This window comes from Panthera uncia, chromosome C2, assembly GCF_023721935.1.
Source record: "Panthera uncia isolate 11264 chromosome C2, Puncia_PCG_1.0, whole genome shotgun sequence".
Taxonomy (NCBI): Eukaryota; Metazoa; Chordata; class Mammalia; order Carnivora; family Felidae; genus Panthera; species Panthera uncia.
Window position 1 is genome coordinate 123,968,430 of NC_064810.1, and position 19,877 is coordinate 123,988,306.

At 39.8% G+C, this 19,877-nt stretch overlaps 1 protein-coding gene across 1 annotated transcript in view; it reads right to left on the bottom strand.

Moving 5' to 3' along the window:
* The window catches only part of PCCB (propionyl-CoA carboxylase subunit beta), a 93,126-nt gene that overhangs the window by 31,652 nt on the left and 41,597 nt on the right, over positions 1-19,877 (bottom strand). Inside the window, exons 7-9 of the mRNA XM_049628791.1 lie at positions 7,150-7,258; positions 3,713-3,833; positions 1,614-1,695 (exon numbers count right to left, since the gene is read on the bottom strand). Coding sequence (XP_049484748.1) covers positions 1,614-1,695; positions 3,713-3,833; positions 7,150-7,258 — 312 coding nt within the window. The remainder of the gene's footprint in view (positions 1-1,613; positions 1,696-3,712; positions 3,834-7,149; positions 7,259-19,877) is intronic.

A 19,877-nucleotide genomic window follows, 5' to 3' on the forward strand; every position in this document is an offset into this window, starting at 1 on the left:
ATGGAAGCAACCCATCAATAGATGAATAAAGAAATGTGTGTGTGTACACACACACATGCGTGCGCGCGCGCGCACACACACGCGCACACACACACACACACACACACACACACTGGAATATTATTCAGTCATGAAAAAGAATGAAACCTTGCCATTTGCAATGATATGCATGTAGCTAGAGAGGGAGACAACCAAAGGCCAAATTCCAGTGAGGAGGAAAAGAGACAAAAGAGGTTTAAATGAAAGGGAAGAAAAAGACTTGGACAGCAATTAAACACAGATATGGGTTAAGAGGGGGTTTTGCTAGTGGGACAAGTTAAAGGGAGAAAAAGTTAAGAGATTTATACAAATCAATCAGGCAAGTAAGACCCCAGATGGGGAAGGATGATGTCAGAAGTTCAGGTAGAGGAACCTCATTCTGTAAGTCTGGGGAGACATGGAAGGACAGTGGGATGCAGCAAAAGGAGAATCAGGGGACCTGATGACAGAGACCCTATTTTACCTTCTTTAAACTTAAAACTTTTCTTGGACTTAAAACTACCAATGCCATGTATACTTTTGCTCTCCATCTCTCTCAATCACACAGTGAAGTTCCTGAGGCAGGGATTTTACCCTTCATGGTGTCCTATAGTTACAGCACTGAGAACAGTGCCTGGTCATTAGTATCCGGCAGAATGGCAGAATCCAAGCTGGACCAAAAAGGTAGAGGCCAGGAGGACTAGGGGCTCCAGAGGAATGGGAAGAGTGGAACTGGAGTCAGGGAGCAGAGGCAGTGGGAGGGAGACAGGGGCAAGTATGCAGATATGGAGAGTCCTGAAGGCTGAGGTCAGAGAAGGGCATGCTCTTAGCGAGGTATATTTTTCACAGCTCAAATGGTGCTCAACAGGCTGAAGAACTGAGCAATGAGGAGGAGCTGAATCTGGCCACTGCTGCTGGCTCATGCTGGTTCCCCAAAATACAGGAGAAGGAATAGGTCACTGGGAGAGCCGTAAGTCTGGGAAAAGTTGGAACACAGATGGCTCTTGGGCACATCAAGCAAGGACTGCTGAGAGCACAGCATGCACCTAAGAATGTGCAGGAGACAGTGGCCATGTCCCAGCTTGCCCCAACACTGTTTCACTTAATGATCCGGGAATCTGCCACACCAAGAAAAAGGTGGTACAAATGACTCTTATCATCCTCAGAACCACACATTCCCCATCTAACTTGTCAAAGGATACCTTGTGTATCTCTAGAGAAACAAATGCCCTCTAGGCATAAGATTCCAAAGATACCTAACAAAAAGACTCCCTGGTTTCGACTCCAGACTTTGGGGTCATCGACTCTTCTCCCTGCACCTCACAGTGCTGTCTAAAGACCCATGAGACCTCCTGACCCAAGTGGCTCCTCCTACCCCCACCCCTCAGGTCCAGGAGAAGCAGTAGAAAGGCTACCGCCACTATTTCTTCCTAGAACACACTAACAAGTGGCCCCTGTTCTGTGCCCAACCCATGCTCTGCCTCTGTTGCCCAATGTTAAAGCCTGTGGATTTGGCATTTCCTCCATATGCCAAAGCACAGGACCATGGATGTGGCTGAGCTAGCACAGACAAAACCAGCAGATGTGGCACTTACAGAGTGTATGATGTCCACCATGTTGTAGGCTTTGGTCGATTCCAAGGGGACAATTGTGTCAAGCTCAGGAACCATACGGTCACTTTGGACAGAAAAAGAAGCAGATACAATCAACACAGGAAGAGCCATTTGCCTTCTGTGGCTGGGGGATGGGAGTAACGTGGGAGCAGAGCTGATTCTGTCCCTGCTGGGCTTGCAAAGTAGTCCCAAAAGATGCATTCCTTTCTTACCACCATATCAAACTGAAAGGAGTTTGATATTAACCCAAAAGATCTTTGTTTTCATTCAGAGGGAAGAAACGAGCTTATTCTCCTGAATGTGGTTCCTTCATTTATCCCCTCTGAATACCTCCTACATTCCAGGTACAGTATGGGGCACTACAGGACACTGTAGTGAACAAGACACTGTTCTAGCAAGTCCTACTCTCACTTTCTGAGACACTGAAAATAAAAGAACAAGGACTTGGAAATGCAAAAGCAGAGTTCTGTTACTCAACATTGTGGGTTCATATTCCCTGTTGGAAAATAAACCTGCTAAAGCTCCTTTTTAAAAAAGCAAAACTGGGGTGCCTGAGTGGCTCAGTCGTTTAAGCATCTGACTCTTAATTTCAGCTAAGGTCATGAACTCATGAGATCCAAGTCCCATGTCAGGCTCTGCTCTGAGCACAGAGCCTGCTTAAGGTTCTCTCCCTCCCTCTCTTTCTGCCCTTCCTCTCTTGTGCTCATACTTTCTTTCTCTCAATAAAAAAATGAGATACAGTACATTTAATTTTTAAAAACTAAATATTAAAAAAGTAAAACTGCAGCCCCCCTGGTGGGGAGAATCACTGAGGACTAACTAGTCACCCAGGCTCATGGCGTTCTGCTTCCTCATGCACCTTTGTGGCTGAGCAGAGAGCCTGACAGGGCCCACACCCACACCACAGGAGGGCTCAGCAGCAATGTGTCACTCTCCCACATGCTCTCATCCTCTCCTGCTCATGCAGGCAGGCAGGGACTGTTCTGGCCCTGACATGTGCACCTGGGCTGAGGTTTGACTTTGGTAAAAGCCACATGCCTCAAGCCCAACTTCCCAGAGAACTCCACATAGGGGGATACTGGGTACAGCCCTACCAGAAAAGTCCTCCCTTATTTTTCATTTGCAACTTATACATACAGCTACTCTTGGATCAATGGAGAGGAGATATGACTGGAGCTAAGCAGGCTATTCAGTCATTCCTAAGCCCCTGGGCCCTAATACCTTCAAATGATGTCGTAAATTTTTCAAGAATCCCAAATAGTACAGTTGCTCAGAAAAGGATGCTGTGTCCATCGTTCTGGGCCTATGACCACCTTCCTTTTCAAGTCTACACATAATATACCACTGGTTAGGTCCCCTGAAGAGTGGGGCTGAGGCATGTGGAAGCTCAGGTCCATTCCACAGAATAGTGTCTAAAAATGGCTTCTTACTAGGAGACAGAATTCTAAATTTTTTCTGCAAAACAAAGTCCAGGCCAAGTGAGTTTGAAGTAGTTGGAGTCTGAAGTTTGAATCTCAGAATGGAAACAGAATGGAGAAGAAAACAGCCAGAGATCTGGAATAATAGTTCCCCAAATGAGCCTCTGGCTCACTTGATGATGTAACCCCATGAGGCAGTGGCCCCAATAATAAGGAGAGAAAGTGTTTACTAGGTGGCCAACAATACACCTTCCCCTGGACTGCCCGGGCCTCTGGCCACATGCAGGTGGGCATAAGCACATTTTCAAAAGGGCATGCTGTCTACATCATTTCACATTTCATGTCAGAACAAAAAATATTTCCAATTCTGGACAAATCAAGACTTATAGAACTGGGAGTGGGGGCACTTTTTACTCCCAAGTTATTTTTCAGATGTTACAGAGAGGAAAAAAAATGAATACAAATAAAATTCTTCCTTTCTTTGCTCCTGTACCCAGACATGCCACCACCATGCCAACACCTAGGAGCCTCACTGGCTCCACTCCATAATCCACTCCAAGCTGCCCAATAGGGCAGAGCCTGGAGGTGCTGCCAGGGCAGAGGAGCTAGAAAAGGGTAAGTCAACCTGCACAACAAGAGTTGGTGCCCTGGCCTGTAACTCACCTGGGATCATGGCATTCACGGATGGGAGCTGGGTCCTGGTTGCTGAGGGGCAGATAGTTGAAGAACTCCCGGAGATTACACAAGGCATCAACATCATTTTCAAAAGCTCTGTGGGCAACACCTGAAAAAAACAGAGGGGCTATAATAGGCCTAGACACCTGTCAGCCCACAGATGCTGTTTCATGTCCACCTGCCACTCCTAGTGCATGTTGGCAGGAGACTGTAGTAACACCTCTGTGAGGAAGGAATACCACACATCTTCAGGCCGACCTTCAATTTATGCAATCTGTTCCCTCTGCTCTGTACCCACACCTCTGCAGGGTCACTCCTTTCTTTATTCCCTGCAGCCCTCATGTGCCTCCCCATCCTTGTGGGAGCTCTCTTCATACCCTTCCCTGCAGCACTGGTCTGTCCATTTCCTTGTTTCCTGCATGACATCTCCTCTAGAATATCAGCTGTAACAGGGTAGAGAACAGGCCCATCTTAAACCACTATAGTCCCACATCAAGAATTACACCTCACTACAGGTCACTTAGCTTTCAATACAGCTGAAAAACAAAAAAATAAAAGAATAATGGTTGGCACATAATGTCATGGTACTCAGCAACGGTGGAGGGGAAGGTGGGGAACCACCTGCCCTAGTGAGGAATGAAGCCATCATTCCTCAAGAATACTCTGAAATCACAGAACGGCCAAATAACGCCACAGACGTGACAAAGTAGGGCCAGAAACTCTCTCCCAGAATCCCTGCTTCCACCATTTCCCCTACCATCTCTTCTCACAGCAGCCAAACTGGGCTTTTTAAGCCAGATTATGCCATGTCTCCAAACACCCTCTTGCTGTTCACTCAACATGCCAGCCACTTCCCTTCCTCAGGGCCTTTGCATTGCCTATCCCCTCTGCCTGCAGCGTTTCTCCCTTTGGTGTTCATGCAGTTAACTCCTTCAGATCTGCTCAACTGTTACCCTCACAGTGCAGCCTGCTCTTACCACCCTATTTCAAACTACAGCAACCCCAGGCCCTGTTCTACTTTTCCAGAGCACAGATTACCTTCTACCATACTATACAATGTCCTTATTTTAAGTTTATTTACGGTCTACATCCTGTACTAGAATATAACCCCATATGGGCAGGGATCTTTGTTTCTTTCACAAAGGTATTCCTAGCACATAGAATAATGCTTGACACACAGGCACTCAATGAATATATGCTGAATGAATGTTTCGTGTTCAACACAGAATTCTTTTATTCAAGAAATACTTATAAATTGGTGAGGCCACTTTAAAGGACAGCATGGTAGTTCCTCAAAAAGGGAGAGTTACCATTTGACCTAGAAACTCCACTCCAAGGGAAACAAAAACATGTCACACAAAACTTGTACATGAATGTTTACAGCAGCATGTTCACGACAGCCAAAATGTGGAAGCAATCCAAGTGTTTAACTGATGAATGAATAAAAGGTGGTATATTCCTACTCTGAAATAATATCCAGCAATAAAAATGAGGTACTGATCCATGCTGCAACATGGATTAACCTTAAAAATGTTATGCTAGATATAAAAAACCACTCACAGAAGACCATTATCACATGACTCCTAGACAAAGGAATAGAAGGTAGATCAGTGACTGCCTAGAGGTAGACTATTTGGGGGAATATGGGGAGCATATGCTAATGGATGCAGGGCTTTGAGGGGCAATAAAAGGTTCTAAAGTTGTGGTGATAACTGAAAAACACTAAGCACATAAAATCATTGAATTACATAATTTAAATGAGTATGTCACAAATATAAAATGTAAACTGTACCTCAATAAAGCTGTTTTAAAAAGAAAATAATATGTATAGGTCTTGCTCTGGAGATATACAGGTGAATACCTCAGATGTCACCAATACTTAACATTATTTTAGATCCCAGTGAAAAAAAAAAAAAATCTGGGGTGCCTGGGTGGCTCAGTCAGTTCAGAGTCCGACTCTTGATTTCAGCTCAGGTCATGATCTCACAGTCGTGAGATCAAGCCCTGCATCAGACTCTGCACTGAGCATGGAGCCTGCTTAAGATTTTCTCTCTCTCTCTGCTCCTCTCCCCCGCTCACACTCTCTAAAAATAAATAAAAAATACTGCTGCCATTTAAGCCCTGAGACAAGAGTGAGAGGACCAGCTGTGGGAGAATCAGCAATGAGAAGGTTCTGATTCTAGCTGTGTGCTGGAGACTGCTAAACAGAGCTGACGGCTGAGGGAAAGGAATGAGTCAAAGTTGATGCCAACCTGAGGTGGGAGAGGAAATGTATAAATTGGTCACACCGGCTTCTCACTGCTTTGAAATCTTTCCAAGAGGCAATTTCTCCTGCCTTCAGTTATACTGCTTCTGGTGTCATAGACAATCCTTACGCAACTTGGTGTCTTCTTCCAAGAAAATATGAAATTCCAAATATCACTCTAACAACAAATGTCTTCATTAATGTCAGGTTCATTCCCTGCACCCAATTCTATGCCACTCTATATAAACAATACCCTTTGTTTCAACGCCCACATACAGAATAATCTTTACACATTTTGAATTCAGCATGGGTAACACATAACCCCAAAGAGGTGAAAATGTGGGCCATGACCATCACATTATGACTGTACCTGACCAAAAGCAATTGGTAACACTGCCATCTCAGACATACCCAACTTTAGATTAAAAAAAGTCACACTAGGGGCGCCTGGGTGGCTCAGTTGGTTGATCGTCCGACTTCGGCTCAGGTCATGATCCCACGGTCTGTGAGTTCAAGCCTCGCGTCGGGCTCTGTGCTGACAGCTCAGAGCCTCGACCCTGCTTCGGATTCTGTGTCTCCCTCTCTCTCTGCCCCTCCCCTGCTCATGCACGCTCGCTCTCTCTCTCTCTCTCTGTGTCAAAAATAAATAAACATAAAAAAAAATTTTTTTTTTAAGTCACACTATTTTTTTTAAAGGTCAAATGTTATAACCACCATTCCAGTTACTTTTAAAATTTTAAATATCAAAGCTTTAGTAGTAACTGTTTTTGTTTTAACTAATTTGAGGTACTAAATCTATCTTTATTTTTTTTTTTTTCAACGTTTTTTATTTATTTTTGGGACAGAGAGAGACAGAGCATGAACGGGGGAGGGGCAGAGAGAGAGGGAGACACAGAATCGGAAACAGGCTCCAGGCTCCGAGCCATCAGCCCAGAGCCTGACGCGGGGCTCGAACTCACGGACCGCGAGATCGTGACCTGGCTGAAGTCGGACGCTTAACCGACTGCGCCACCCAGGCGCCCCTAAATCTATCTTTATTATTATATCTATAGTAAATATACCATACCACAGCCCTCTCAAATTCTGCCAATTAAGTGATATTTATAAAACATTATAACTATTCTCTTGGGCCTGCTTCTCAGTGTTTAAAAACAGTAAGGTGAGCCTCAAGGCCTCTAACCTGACATGGTGGTATGGGTCCTGGCACCACCGAGCTCCTCCTGAGTAACATCCTCATTGGTGACAGACTTCACAACATCCGGGCCAGTGATGAATAGGTAGGAGGTGTCCTAAAATCAGAGTTCCAAAAGAATCAGTCTCAGAACACCAGAGCTACATGGAGCCTTAGAATTTACACAGCCAAGACAAATGCAGAGAAGTTAGTGATGTGGGGACAGAACCAGATTAGGAGGTCACTAAAAGATACCTATCCAAACTAAAGACTCAAAGTTTCCTTGTCTCACTACCAACAAAATTGTTTTTTCCCCCAAATATTTTATTTTTCAGTAATCTCTACATCCAACATGGGGCTTGAACTCAGAACCTGGAGATCAAGAGTCGTATGCTCTACCAACTGAGCCAGCCAGGTACCACAACTAACAAAATCTTCACTGCACGGTTTTGTCTCAGCAAAATTATCAGCCATGTGGCTAACACTTCAGGGTCATTCATTTGTAAACACCTTAACAGGAGGCCTTATTCAGAGATTACTGGGCACCACCATTTTTCTAAAGCACTTCATGGGATTCTGTCCTTAAAGTCTAGGTACTATTATCACCCCCATTTAAAAATGAGGAAACTGAGTCACTGTGACAGTATACAGTTTACCTAAAATTAACCAACCATCATAAGTGAAGCCATTTGAAGACCATGATAATCAATGCTTTGGTGTTTCAAAAGGGTGACAGACTTTTTAGTTTCTAATTTAAAGATGAAGGGAGGGGCGCCTGAGTGGCTCAGTTGGTTAAGCATCTGACTCTTGATTTCAGCTCAGGTCATGATCTCATAGCTTCAGGAGTTCAAGCCCCACAACAAACTCTGCACTGACAGCGCAGAACCTGCTTGAGACTCTCCCTCTTTGTCTGCTCCTCCCCTACTCGCACTCGGTCTTTCTCAAAAATAATCAATAAAAAACTTTTAAGATAAAGGTATAGTGTAAAAAACTTAAAAAGAATAGAAGAACAGTAGAATATAAGTCTATATCCAAGCCCTTATTTCCAGGCCTCTAATTTCCTTCCCCAAAGGCAACTACTATCAGTTTCTCTCCTTACAAAGACATCCATACATATGTGAAGAGTAATAGATAGATAGATAGATAGACAGATAATCTGTCCTTTTATTTTCTTTCCAGACAGTGTTCTACACAGTTTTGAATCTTCTTGAAAACCATTCCCTATCAGTATAGTAGGATACGTATAATAATTTGTCACCTACCAAAAGTCATTTAGAATATGTCCAGTATTTTGCTATAACAAGCATTTCTACAGTAAATATCTTACTAGAGTCATCTCTCTCAGCTCACTGTTCATTTTCTTTGCCCATTTTTCTATTGGAAATTTGTTTTTGTGTACTGAGGAATTAGTCCTTAGACTATTATGTGTGTTTTATTCAGTCTATTTTATGGATCCTTGGCTTGGAATGCTACTAGAAAGGTCTTTCTTCCCTATTCCACACAGACTTATAAATAAATGTTCACAGAAGCATTATTTGTAACAGTAACAAACTGGAAAACAACCCAATGTCCATCAACAGGTGAATTTCAAAATAATTATCCCAAGCGAAAAGAGCTAGCATCCACCCATTCCACCCCCCCCAAAAAGGTATACAGTTTTTGTATGTTTTATACATGGAAAATGTCATTTTGTATGATTCTGTTTATGCAACATTCTAGAAAATGCAAATTGGTTTATTGTGATAGAAAGCAAATGAATGTTTACCTAAAGACAGGGCTAAGAGGTAGGAGAAATGGATTACAGAAATACAGGAGGAAACTTTAGGGGGTTGGTGGCTATGTTTATTATCTTGACCATGGTCATGGCTTCACAACTGTATGCATATGTCAAAACTCAAACTGCACAACTTAAATATGTGCAGTTCATGATACAATTATGCCTCCAAGTTGCAAAAAATGTGGGAATGCAAAGAGCCAAGAATATCCCATGTCACTTGAAGAAGAATAAGGAGGGACAACTTGCTGTGCCAGCATTTGTTATGCAGCCAGTGTAATGAAGACAGTGTGGTACTGGCACACGGACAAGCAAACAGAGCAGAAGAGCTCACTGAAACACTCTTGTATACAGACACTTGGTTCGTGATACACGTGGTGCTGCGGAGTAGGAAAGGACTTTTTTTTTTTTTTTCCAATAAAAGAATCTAGGTAACCATGCTGAATAAAATGAAACTAGCCTCTATTTCATACTATGTGTAATTTTAATTCCAACTAGAATTAAACATAAATGTAAAAGGCAAAATAAGCTTTTATAAAACATAAACAATCTTCATCACTTTGAGGTTGAAAAAAGTTCTTCAAGAACTAAAACACATTACCCATAAAGTATAAATTTCACTTTGGTTCTCATATCAAAAGGACACAGAAGCAAGCCTAAATGGACTCCCACTGACTAAGAGAGAGGCAATTTGAGCATGAAAACAAATAATGCTAACAATGAATTAGAAACCACTGAGTAAAATAGGAAATCCATGAACCCACATTAATAATAAATCCATGAGGGGAACTTGGATGGCTCAGTTAAGAGTCCAACTCCTGATTTCCGGTCAGGTCATGATCTCATGATCATAAGATTTGAGCCCTGCATCAGGCTCTGCATTGGGTATAGAGTCTGCTTAAGATTCTCTCTCCCTCTGTCCCTTCCCTACTTGTTCACACACTAAGAAAAAATTAATAATAAATCCATGAAATAAACAAATGCCCAAGAATATAGGGCTCTTCCTTAGAGATGGATGACAAATGGTACAGTTGATAAATATCAATTTTGTGAAAATTGGTTTGGACAAGTATCCTCAATAGATGCTAAATCAAGGAGCAAAGTATAATGTGGAATAGCATGCTTGGATGATGTCAAAGTATCTCCCAATGACTATTAATTAGTTACCAAAAAAAAAAAAACCAAAAACAAACAGTAACTATACCACAAAGAAACCAAATAACACCTTGAATGAATAGTGATCAAATTAATATTGCCAGTGAGGGGAAGACAGACATCATTTGTCTCTAGATGTGATCAACTGACCAAGATACATTGCTTATGTAGCAGACAGACTGGGTTACCCAACCTGAATCTAATCATAAGGAAACAGATAAACACAACTAAGGAACAACCTAATAATTTGTTTTTGTAGCCTTCAAAAATGTCAGCACCATGACAAAACCTGAAGAAATGCTCCAGATTAAGGGACATTAATAGGATAGGACAACTAAATGCAATATGTGATCTCCAAATGGATCCTGCACTGGAAAAAGAAAATGATATAAAGGACATCATTGGGACAACTGACCAAACCAGAATCTGAATGGTAGACAAAAAGTATTACAAAGGTAGATTACATATTGGGCACACATAAAACAAGTCTTAATAAATTTAAAAAGATGGGGCGTCTGGGTGGCTCATTTGGTTAAGCTTCTAACTCTTGATTTCAGCTCAAGTCATGATCTTACAGTACACGACATCAGGCCTTCCATTGGGCTCAGCACAGACAGCGCAAAGCCTGCTTGGGATTCTATCTCTTCCTCTTTCTCTCTCCCCCTGCCCCCTCTCAAAATAAACAAACATTAAAAAAAAATTTGTTTTAAGATAAAACAGTTTTTAGTATTCAAATCACAATGAATGAAACTAGAAAAAGAAGAGCTGGAAAATTCAAGTATGTGAAAATTAAACATCACACTTTTTAAAAACCACCGTGTCTCCCTATCAAAATAACACCAGCATTCTTCACAGAGCTAGAACAAAGAATCCTAAAATTTGTATGGAACCATAGAAGACCCCAAACAGCCAAAGCAATCCTGAAAAAGAAAACAAAAGCTGGAGCATCACAATTCCAAACTTAAAGATCTATTACTAAGTTGTAATCAAGGCAGTATAGTAGTGGCACAAAACCAGACACAGAGATCAATGGAAAAGAATAGAGAACCCAGAAATGTGCGCACAAACATATGGCCAACTAATCTTTCACAAAGCAGGAAAGAAGATCCAATGCAATAAAGACAGTCTCTTCAGCAAAATGGTGCTCGGAAAACTGGACAGTGACATGCAGAAAAATGAACCTGGATCACTTTCTTACACAATACACAAAAATAAACTCAAAATAGAGAAAGACCTAAACGAAAGACAGAAAGCCATCAAAATCCTAGCAAATACCTCTTTGACCTAAGAGGCAGCAACTTCCCACTCAACATGACTCCAGAGGCAAGGGAAACAAAAGCAATTAACTACTGGGACATCATCAAGATAAAAAGCTTCTGCATGGCAAAGGAAACAATCAGCAAAACTAAAAGGTGATGGAATGGGAGAAGATATTTGCAAATGATATATCAAATAAAGGGTGAGTATCCAAAATCTATAAAGAACTTACCAAATTCAACACCCAAAAAAAATAAACCCAGTGAAAAAATGGGCAAAAGACATGAATGGACACTTCTCCAAAGACATCCAGATGGCTGACACATGAAAAGACGCTCAACATCACTCATCATTAGGGAAATAGAAGTCAAAACCACAATGAGATACCACCTCACACCTGGCTAAATTGAACAAGTCAGGCAACAACAGATGTTGGCAAGGATGCAGAGAAAGAGGAACCCATTTGCACTGTTGGTAGGAATGCAAACTGGTGCAGCCACTCTGGAAAACAGTATGGAGGTTCCTCAAAAATGAGATATAGAACTAACCTATGACCCAACAATTGCACTACTAGGTATTTATCTAAAGGATATAGGAATGCTGTTTTCAAGGGGCACATGCACCTCAATGTTTATAGCAGCACTATTGACAATAGCCAAAGTATATAAAGTGCCCAAATGTTCATCAACTGATGAATGGATGAAGAAGATGTGGGGTGTGTGTGTGTGTGTATACATACACACATATACATACATACAATGGAATATTACTCAGCAATCAAAAAGAACAAAATCTTGCCATTTGCAACAATGTGGATGGAACTACAGTGTACTTTGCTAAGTGAAATTAGTCAGAGAAAGACAAATATCATATTACTTCACTCATATGTGGAATTTAAGATACTAAACAGATGAAAATAAGGGAAGGGAAGCAAAAATAATATAAACACAGGGAGGCAGACAAAACATTAAGAGACTCCAATACACAGAACAAACTGAGGGTTGTTGGAGGGGTTTTGGTTGGGGGGATACGGCTAAATGGACAGGGGGCATTGAGGAGGGCACTTGTTGGGATGAGCACTGGGTGTTATATGTAAGTGATAAATCACTGGATTCTACTCCTGAAATCATTATTGCACTATATGCTAACTAACTTGTATGTAAATTAAAAAAATAATGAAAGAAAATAAACTTAAAAAAAAGAACGTCAAAGAGAAAAATCAAGTGAAATAGGAAAATAGCCTGAGACAAACTGAAGTGAAAACACAACAGGGAAGAAAAATCCCAAATAACATAACTTTATACCTTAAGGAAAAAAAAAGAACCAACTAAATCCAAAGTTAGCAGAGATTAGCACAGAGATACATGAAAAATAGAAAAGCAAGATATAGATAGATATATACACACACTCCTCAAGGGAACCAAAAGTTGATTTTCAAAAAGACTGGTAAAAATGACGTATCTTTTGCTAGGTGGACTAAGAAAAAGGGACTCAAATTACTAAAATAAGAAATGAAAATGGGGACGTTACTACCAATTTTACAAGAAATAAAAATAAATACATACATACACACATACATACATAAGAGCCCTATGAACAATTCTACACCACATTGGATAACCTAGATGAAATGGACAATTCCTGGAAACAACTTACCAAGACTAAATCAATAGCAAATGGCTTCACTAGTGAATTCTACCAAACATTTCAAGAAGGATTAAAATCAATCCCTCTCAAATACTTCCAAAATAATTAAAATAAATGGAACACTTCTTAAGGCCCAGCATTACCTTAATACCAAAGCCGAAGACACTACAAAAACAAACTACAAATCAACATCCCATAGAAATACTGATGCAAAAATACTCAAAATAATGACAAACCTAACTCGACATTTTAAAAGAATTATACAAGACCAGAATTTTTTCCTGACATGCCACTGCGTAAAACAGCATGATTTTTCCTAAAAATATTAAAGAGAAATAACATTTGATCCAGTAATTCCACTCCTAGGTGTATGCCCAAAAAAACAAACACAGGGATTCAAAGAGATGCTTGTACACCATTTGTTGCAGTATTATGTGCAATAGTCAAAAGACGGAAACAGCTCAAGTGTTCACTGACCAATGAATGGATATACAAATGTGGTGTATCATACAAAAGAACACTAATAAGCCTTAAAAAGGAAGGCTGAGAAAAACTAAAAGGCAACCGACAGAACGGGAGAGGATATTTCCAAGCGACATATCAGATAAAGGGTTAGTATCCAAAATCTATAAAGAACTTAGCAAACTCAACACCCAAAAAACAAATAATCCAGTGAAGAAATGGGCAAAAGACATGAATAGACACTTCTCTAAAGAAGACATACAGATGGCCAACAGACATAGGAAAGAATGCTCAACATCACTCATCATCAGGGAAATACAAATCAAAACCACAATGAGATACCACCTTACACCTGTCAGATGGTAAACATTAACAACTCAGGCAACAACAGATGTTGGAGAGGATGTGGAGAAAGAGGATCTCTTTTGCACTGCTGGTGGAAATGCAAACTGGTGTAGCCACTCTGGAAAACAGTATGGAGGTTCCTCAAAAAATTAAAAACAGAATTACCCTATGACACAGCAATTGCACTACTAGGTATTTATCCAAGGGATACAGGTATCCTGTTTCAAAGGGACACATGCACTCCAATGTTTATAGCAGCACTATCAACAACAGCCAAAGTATGGAAAGAGCCCAAATGTCCATTGATGGATGAATGGATAAAGATGTGGTATATATATACAATGAAGTATTACTTGGCAATCAAAAGGAATGAAATCTTGCACAAAAATTGTGCAACTATGTGGATGGAACTAGAAGGTATTATGTTAAACAAAATTAGTCAGAGAAAGACAAAAATCATATGACTTCACTCATATGAGGACTTTAAGAGACAAAACAGATGAACATAAGGGAAGGGAAACAAAAATAATATAAAAACAAGGAAGGGGACAAAACATAAGAGAATCTTAAATATGGAGAACAAACAGAGGGTTACTGGAGGGATTGTGGGAGGGGGGGATGGGCTAAATGGGTAAGGAACATTAAGGAATCTACTCCTGAAATCACTGTTGCACTATATGCTAACTAATTTGGATGTAAATTTAAAAAAAATTTTTAAAAAAAAGGAAGGCTGATAAATGTTACAACATGGATGAACTCTGAAGACATTATGCTAACTGAAATAAGCCAGTCACAAACAGACAAATGACATATGATTCCACAAATTCACAGAGAGAATGGTACTAGGAGTAGCAGGTAATGGTAAGCTAGTGTTTAGTAAGTACAAAGTTCCAGTTGGGATAGATGAAAAAATTCTGGAGATAGATGGTGGTGATGGTTGCACAAAAATGTGATTGCACCTAATGCAACAGAAATGTAACTGAAATTTACCACTGTAAACTTTTTTGTGTATTTTACCACAATTCTTTTGAAGTACTGTGTCAGTGTTAAACTCCTTGAATAACTGGTTGTGTAAGAAAATATCCTAATTCTTAAGAATTATATACCAAAGCATTAAGCAGTAAAGAGACATGATATGTACCACCCACTCACAAATGGTTAAGAATTCTAGGGTACCTGAGTGGCTCAGTCAGTTAAGCATCTGACTCTTGGATTTTGGCTCAGGTCATAATCTCACAGTTTTGAGATCAAGTCCCTCATCGGGCTTCGTGCTAGGCATGGAACCTGCTTAATTAAGATTCTCTCTTACCCTCTTCCTCTGCCCCTCCCCCAATCACACTCTAAAACACACACACACACACACACACACACACACACACACACACAAATGGTTAAGAATTCTGCAAATATGAATTTCAAAATAAAGACTCTTCAAAAAATCTGTTCGAAAGCTAGCATTAAGAGGAGGAAAATTGCAAAATTACAGCATGGGAGAAGACAGGTACAACATACAACTGATAAAGAACTTATATCCAGAACATACAAAGTACTCCTAAAAATAAGGAAAAAAAAAAACACCACAATTTTTAAAATGGGCAAGATAGGGGTGCCTGGGTGGCTCAGTCAGTTAAGCATCCAACTTCGGCTCAGGTCATGATCTCACAGTTCGTGAGTTCGAGACCCGCATCAGACTCTCCGCTGACGGCTCAGAGCCTGAAGCCTGCTTCAGATTCTTGTCTCCCTCTCTCTCTGCCCCTCACCTGCTTGTGCGCTCCCTCGTTCTCTCTCAGAAATAAACATTAAAAAAATTTAAATGGGCAAAATAGATGAACAGGCATGCCACAAAAGAAGAAACATGAGAAGGTGCTAAACCTCATTAGTCATGGAAATGCAATGAGAAATCACACCACATGCAAACTGGCATAATTATATTAATAAAGGTGCTGGCAAGGATGTGGAACAAGTGAAATTCTCAAACATTACAAACAGAAGTGTAAACTGCTGCAACCTCTTTACAGAAGAGTCAGGCATTACCTAAAAAACCTGAAGGTATGTACATCCTATGACATAACTGTGCCCTTGAGAACCTAAAATCGAGATACAACTATAAGAATGCTTAAAGCAGCATCAATGGCAACGGCAGAAGTCTTTAAACACAAATGGTAGTAGAATGAATAAGTTAATATACTACGGAGCTATTAAAATGTATGAACTACATTTACAAAGAACATGGATAAATCTTAAAGCCAACAAGTCACAGCCATATACAAAAGAATGAACGAAAGAATGAATATCCTTTCACCTTATATGAAGGTCAAAATAAGCAACACTAAACCATGATTTTTAACTGTAAATCAAAGCAAATAAAAAAAATTACCATAAAAGTTGAGGTAATAACTCTGGACAGGATGAATGGAGGCAATAATGATTAGTAAAGGTAATGGGAGCAGGACTCTGGCGACCATTTCTTGATCTCAGTGTTATTTATGTGGATTTGTACTTTGTAATTGCTGAACTGTACATATTTTACATACCTCCCTAAGTATGACACAATTAACAATGCTCAAAATTTTTTAAATTAAACAGGTGAGGAGGCAAAGAAGAATCAAGGAGACCAGTTAGAAGGATTCTGCAATAATCCAGATGGGGTGCTTGAATCTAAACAGCAGCAGTGTAAATAGTAAGAAGTACACAACAATCTGATTTTAAATTACATCCTAAAGTAGAGAGACTATGATTTCGAACTGAACTTAGCATTGGACAGAAAAGGCAGAGTTAAAATACTGCAATGTTTTGTTTTTTTTTTTACCTGAGCCAGTGGAAGGCCATTTACTGAGATGAGGAAGGCTGTCAGAGAACACTTTGGAGGAGGCTTGTTAGAGACCAAAACCCATTAAGTTTGAGACACCACTAACGTCCAAATGGAAACACTGGTAAGCAACTGAGTATGTAATTCTAGAGTTCAGAAGTGTTTCATTCCTGAAGACACAGATAGGAGAGTTGTCAGCATAGAGATGGATATTTAAAGTCTTAAGATGGGATAAGATCACCAAGAGAATCAGAGAAGAGACAGAGGAAGAAAACCAAAAGACCATGGTACTTTGATGTTTCAGAGGAAGGAGTGATTAGCTAGGTCAAACGCCAAAAAGTCAAGTAAGATGATGACTGAGAAATGTCAACTGGATTTAGTAATGCAGGAATCTCTGGGGTCTCTGATACAAAAAAACTGACATCATGGGTGACCCTGAATAGAGTAATATCCATTTCATCATAAACTAGCTATCCAAGTATACTCAGATCTATTTCTCAATTCTGTTCCTCTGGTCTACTTACTTACAAGTTGATTAAACGGTTATTTTCACTCTATATTTTATTACCTGGCAGGGCTAGCCTTTCATTACACTTCTTTCATGGACTGTCTAGTCCTTTAAGAAAAAACAAAAAAAACCCCAATCTGTTAGCATTTTTACTGTAGTTGCATTAAATACATGACATACTTAACATATAGAATAGTTAAGACCAGATGATCAGTTATGGAGGACAAAAGAAGGCTGATGGCACCAATATGCAGACATTAAAGAAAGTTCTGCAAGTAGAGGATGGGAGTGCTTATGATAACAACACATAACTGAGAAAGCATACAAAAAAAATCCAGAAATCAGTATCATTTCTATACACTAATAAAATATCTGAAAAAGAAAGCTAGGACATCCACAATAGCATCAAACATAAAAAAATATTGGAAATAAATTTAACCAGGATGCTTGGGTGGCTCAGCTGGTTAAGCATCCGACTTCAGCTCAGGTCATGATCTCGCAGTTCATGGGTTCAAGCCTGTCGTTGGACTCTGTGCTCACAGCTCAGAGCCTGGATCCTACCTCAGGTTATGTGTCTCCCTCTGCCCCTCCCCCACTCACACTCCATCTCTCTCTCTCTCTCTCTCTCTGTCTCTCTCAAAAAATGAATAAATGTTTAAAAAAGAAAGAAAGAAAGAAAAATTTAACCACAGAAGTGAAAGATCTAAACACTGAAAACTCTAAGACTTTGGTGAAAGACACAGAAGAGAACACAAATAAATGGAAGAGATCTCAGGTTCATGGATAAGAACACTGTTAAAATGTCCATTCTACCCAAAGCCCTCTATAGATTCAATGCAATTCCTTTGAAAATTCCAGGGACATTTTTGACTAATAGAAAAAAAAAAAACATCTAAAGTTTGCATGGAACCAAAGACCCAGAACAGCAATCCTGACAAAGAAGAATAAAGCTGGAGACACCACACTTTTTTTTTTTTAATCTTTATTTTTGAGAGAGAGAGAGAGAGAGAGACAGATGCAAGTAGGGGAGGAACAGACAGAGAGGGAGACACAGAATCTGAAGCAGGCTCTAGGCTCTGAGCTGTGAGCACAGAACCCGATGCGGGGCTGGAACCCACAAACCACAAGATCATGACTTGAGCTGAAGTTGGACACTTAACTGACTGAGCCACCCAGGCGCCCCTGGAGGCACCATACTTTCTGATTCCAAACTATAATGCAAAGTTACAATAATAAAAACAGTATGGTACTAGCATAAAAACAGACATACAGACCAACAGAACAGAGTCAAGAACCCAGAAGTAAATCCTCATATATAATGCCAACTAATATTGACAAGGGAGCCAAGAATACTCAATGAGGAAAAGACCATTTCCTCAATAAATGATTTTGGGAATACTGGGTAAGTACAGGCAGAAGAATGCAATCAGACCCATATATTCGACTGCTCACAAAAAATAACTCAAAATGGATTAAAGACTTAAAGACCTGAAACCATAAAACTCTTAGAAGAAAACATAGGGAAAATGATCCTGGATACTGATCTTGGCAACAATTTTATGGATAGTACACCAAAAGCAGAAACAACAAAAGCAAAAATTAACAAGCAGAATATCAAACTAAAAAGTTTCTGCACAGCAAAAGAAAATCAACAAAATGAAAAGGCCACCTACTGAATGGGAGAAAATATTTGCAAACCATGTATGTGAAAAGGGGTTAATATCAAAAACAGTTAAAGAATACCTATAACTCAATAAAAACAAAAATCAAAAATGAAAACTATGTGAGGTGAAGAATGTGTTAAATAACCTTATTGTGATAAACACTTCACAATATATGCATGTATCAAGCTATCACACTGTACACTTTAAACTTACAGTGTTATATGACAACTGTATCAATAAAGCTAGAAAAAAAATTTTAATGAACAGAAGATCTCAACATTTTTCCAAAGAAGACATACAAATGGTCAACAAGCATATGAAAAGATACCCAACATCACTGATCATCAGGGAAATGTAAATCAAAACCAAAAAGAGGTATTGCCTCAACCTGTTAGAATGGCTATTATGGAAAAGACAAGAAATAACTGCTGGCAAAAATGTGGAGAATAGGGAACACTTGTGCACTGCTGGCGGGAATGTAAATGGATACAGCCACTATGGAAAAACAGCAGGGAGGTCCCTCAAAAAATTAAAAATACAATTATATGATCCAACATTTCCACTTTTGGATATATATCCAAAGGAAACCATCAGCAAAACTACAAGACAACCTACTAAATGGAAAAAGATATTTGCAAACAACATATCTGATAAAGGGTTACTAAAGAACTGATACAACTGAACACCCTAAGAACAATACAATCAAAAGATGGGCAGGCGACATGAACAGATAGTTCTCCAAAGACTACATCCAGAGGACCAACAGACACATGAAAAGATGCTCAACATCACTCATCATCAGGGGAATGGAAATCAAAATTACTACAATGAGACCTTACATTAAAGGATGTAGAGAAAAGGAAACCCTTGTGCATTGTTGGTGGGAATGTAAACTGGTGCAGCCACTGTGGAAAACAGTATAGAGGTTCCTCAAAAATTTTTTCAAAAAACTACCCCATGATCCAGTAATCATACTCCAAAGAATATCTAATTCAAAGGGATACATAACCCCTGTGTTTATTGCAGTATAATTTACAATAGCCAAATTGTTGAAGCAACCCAAATGTCCACTGATTGATGAATGGATAAAGAAGATGCAGTGTGCGTGTGTGCATG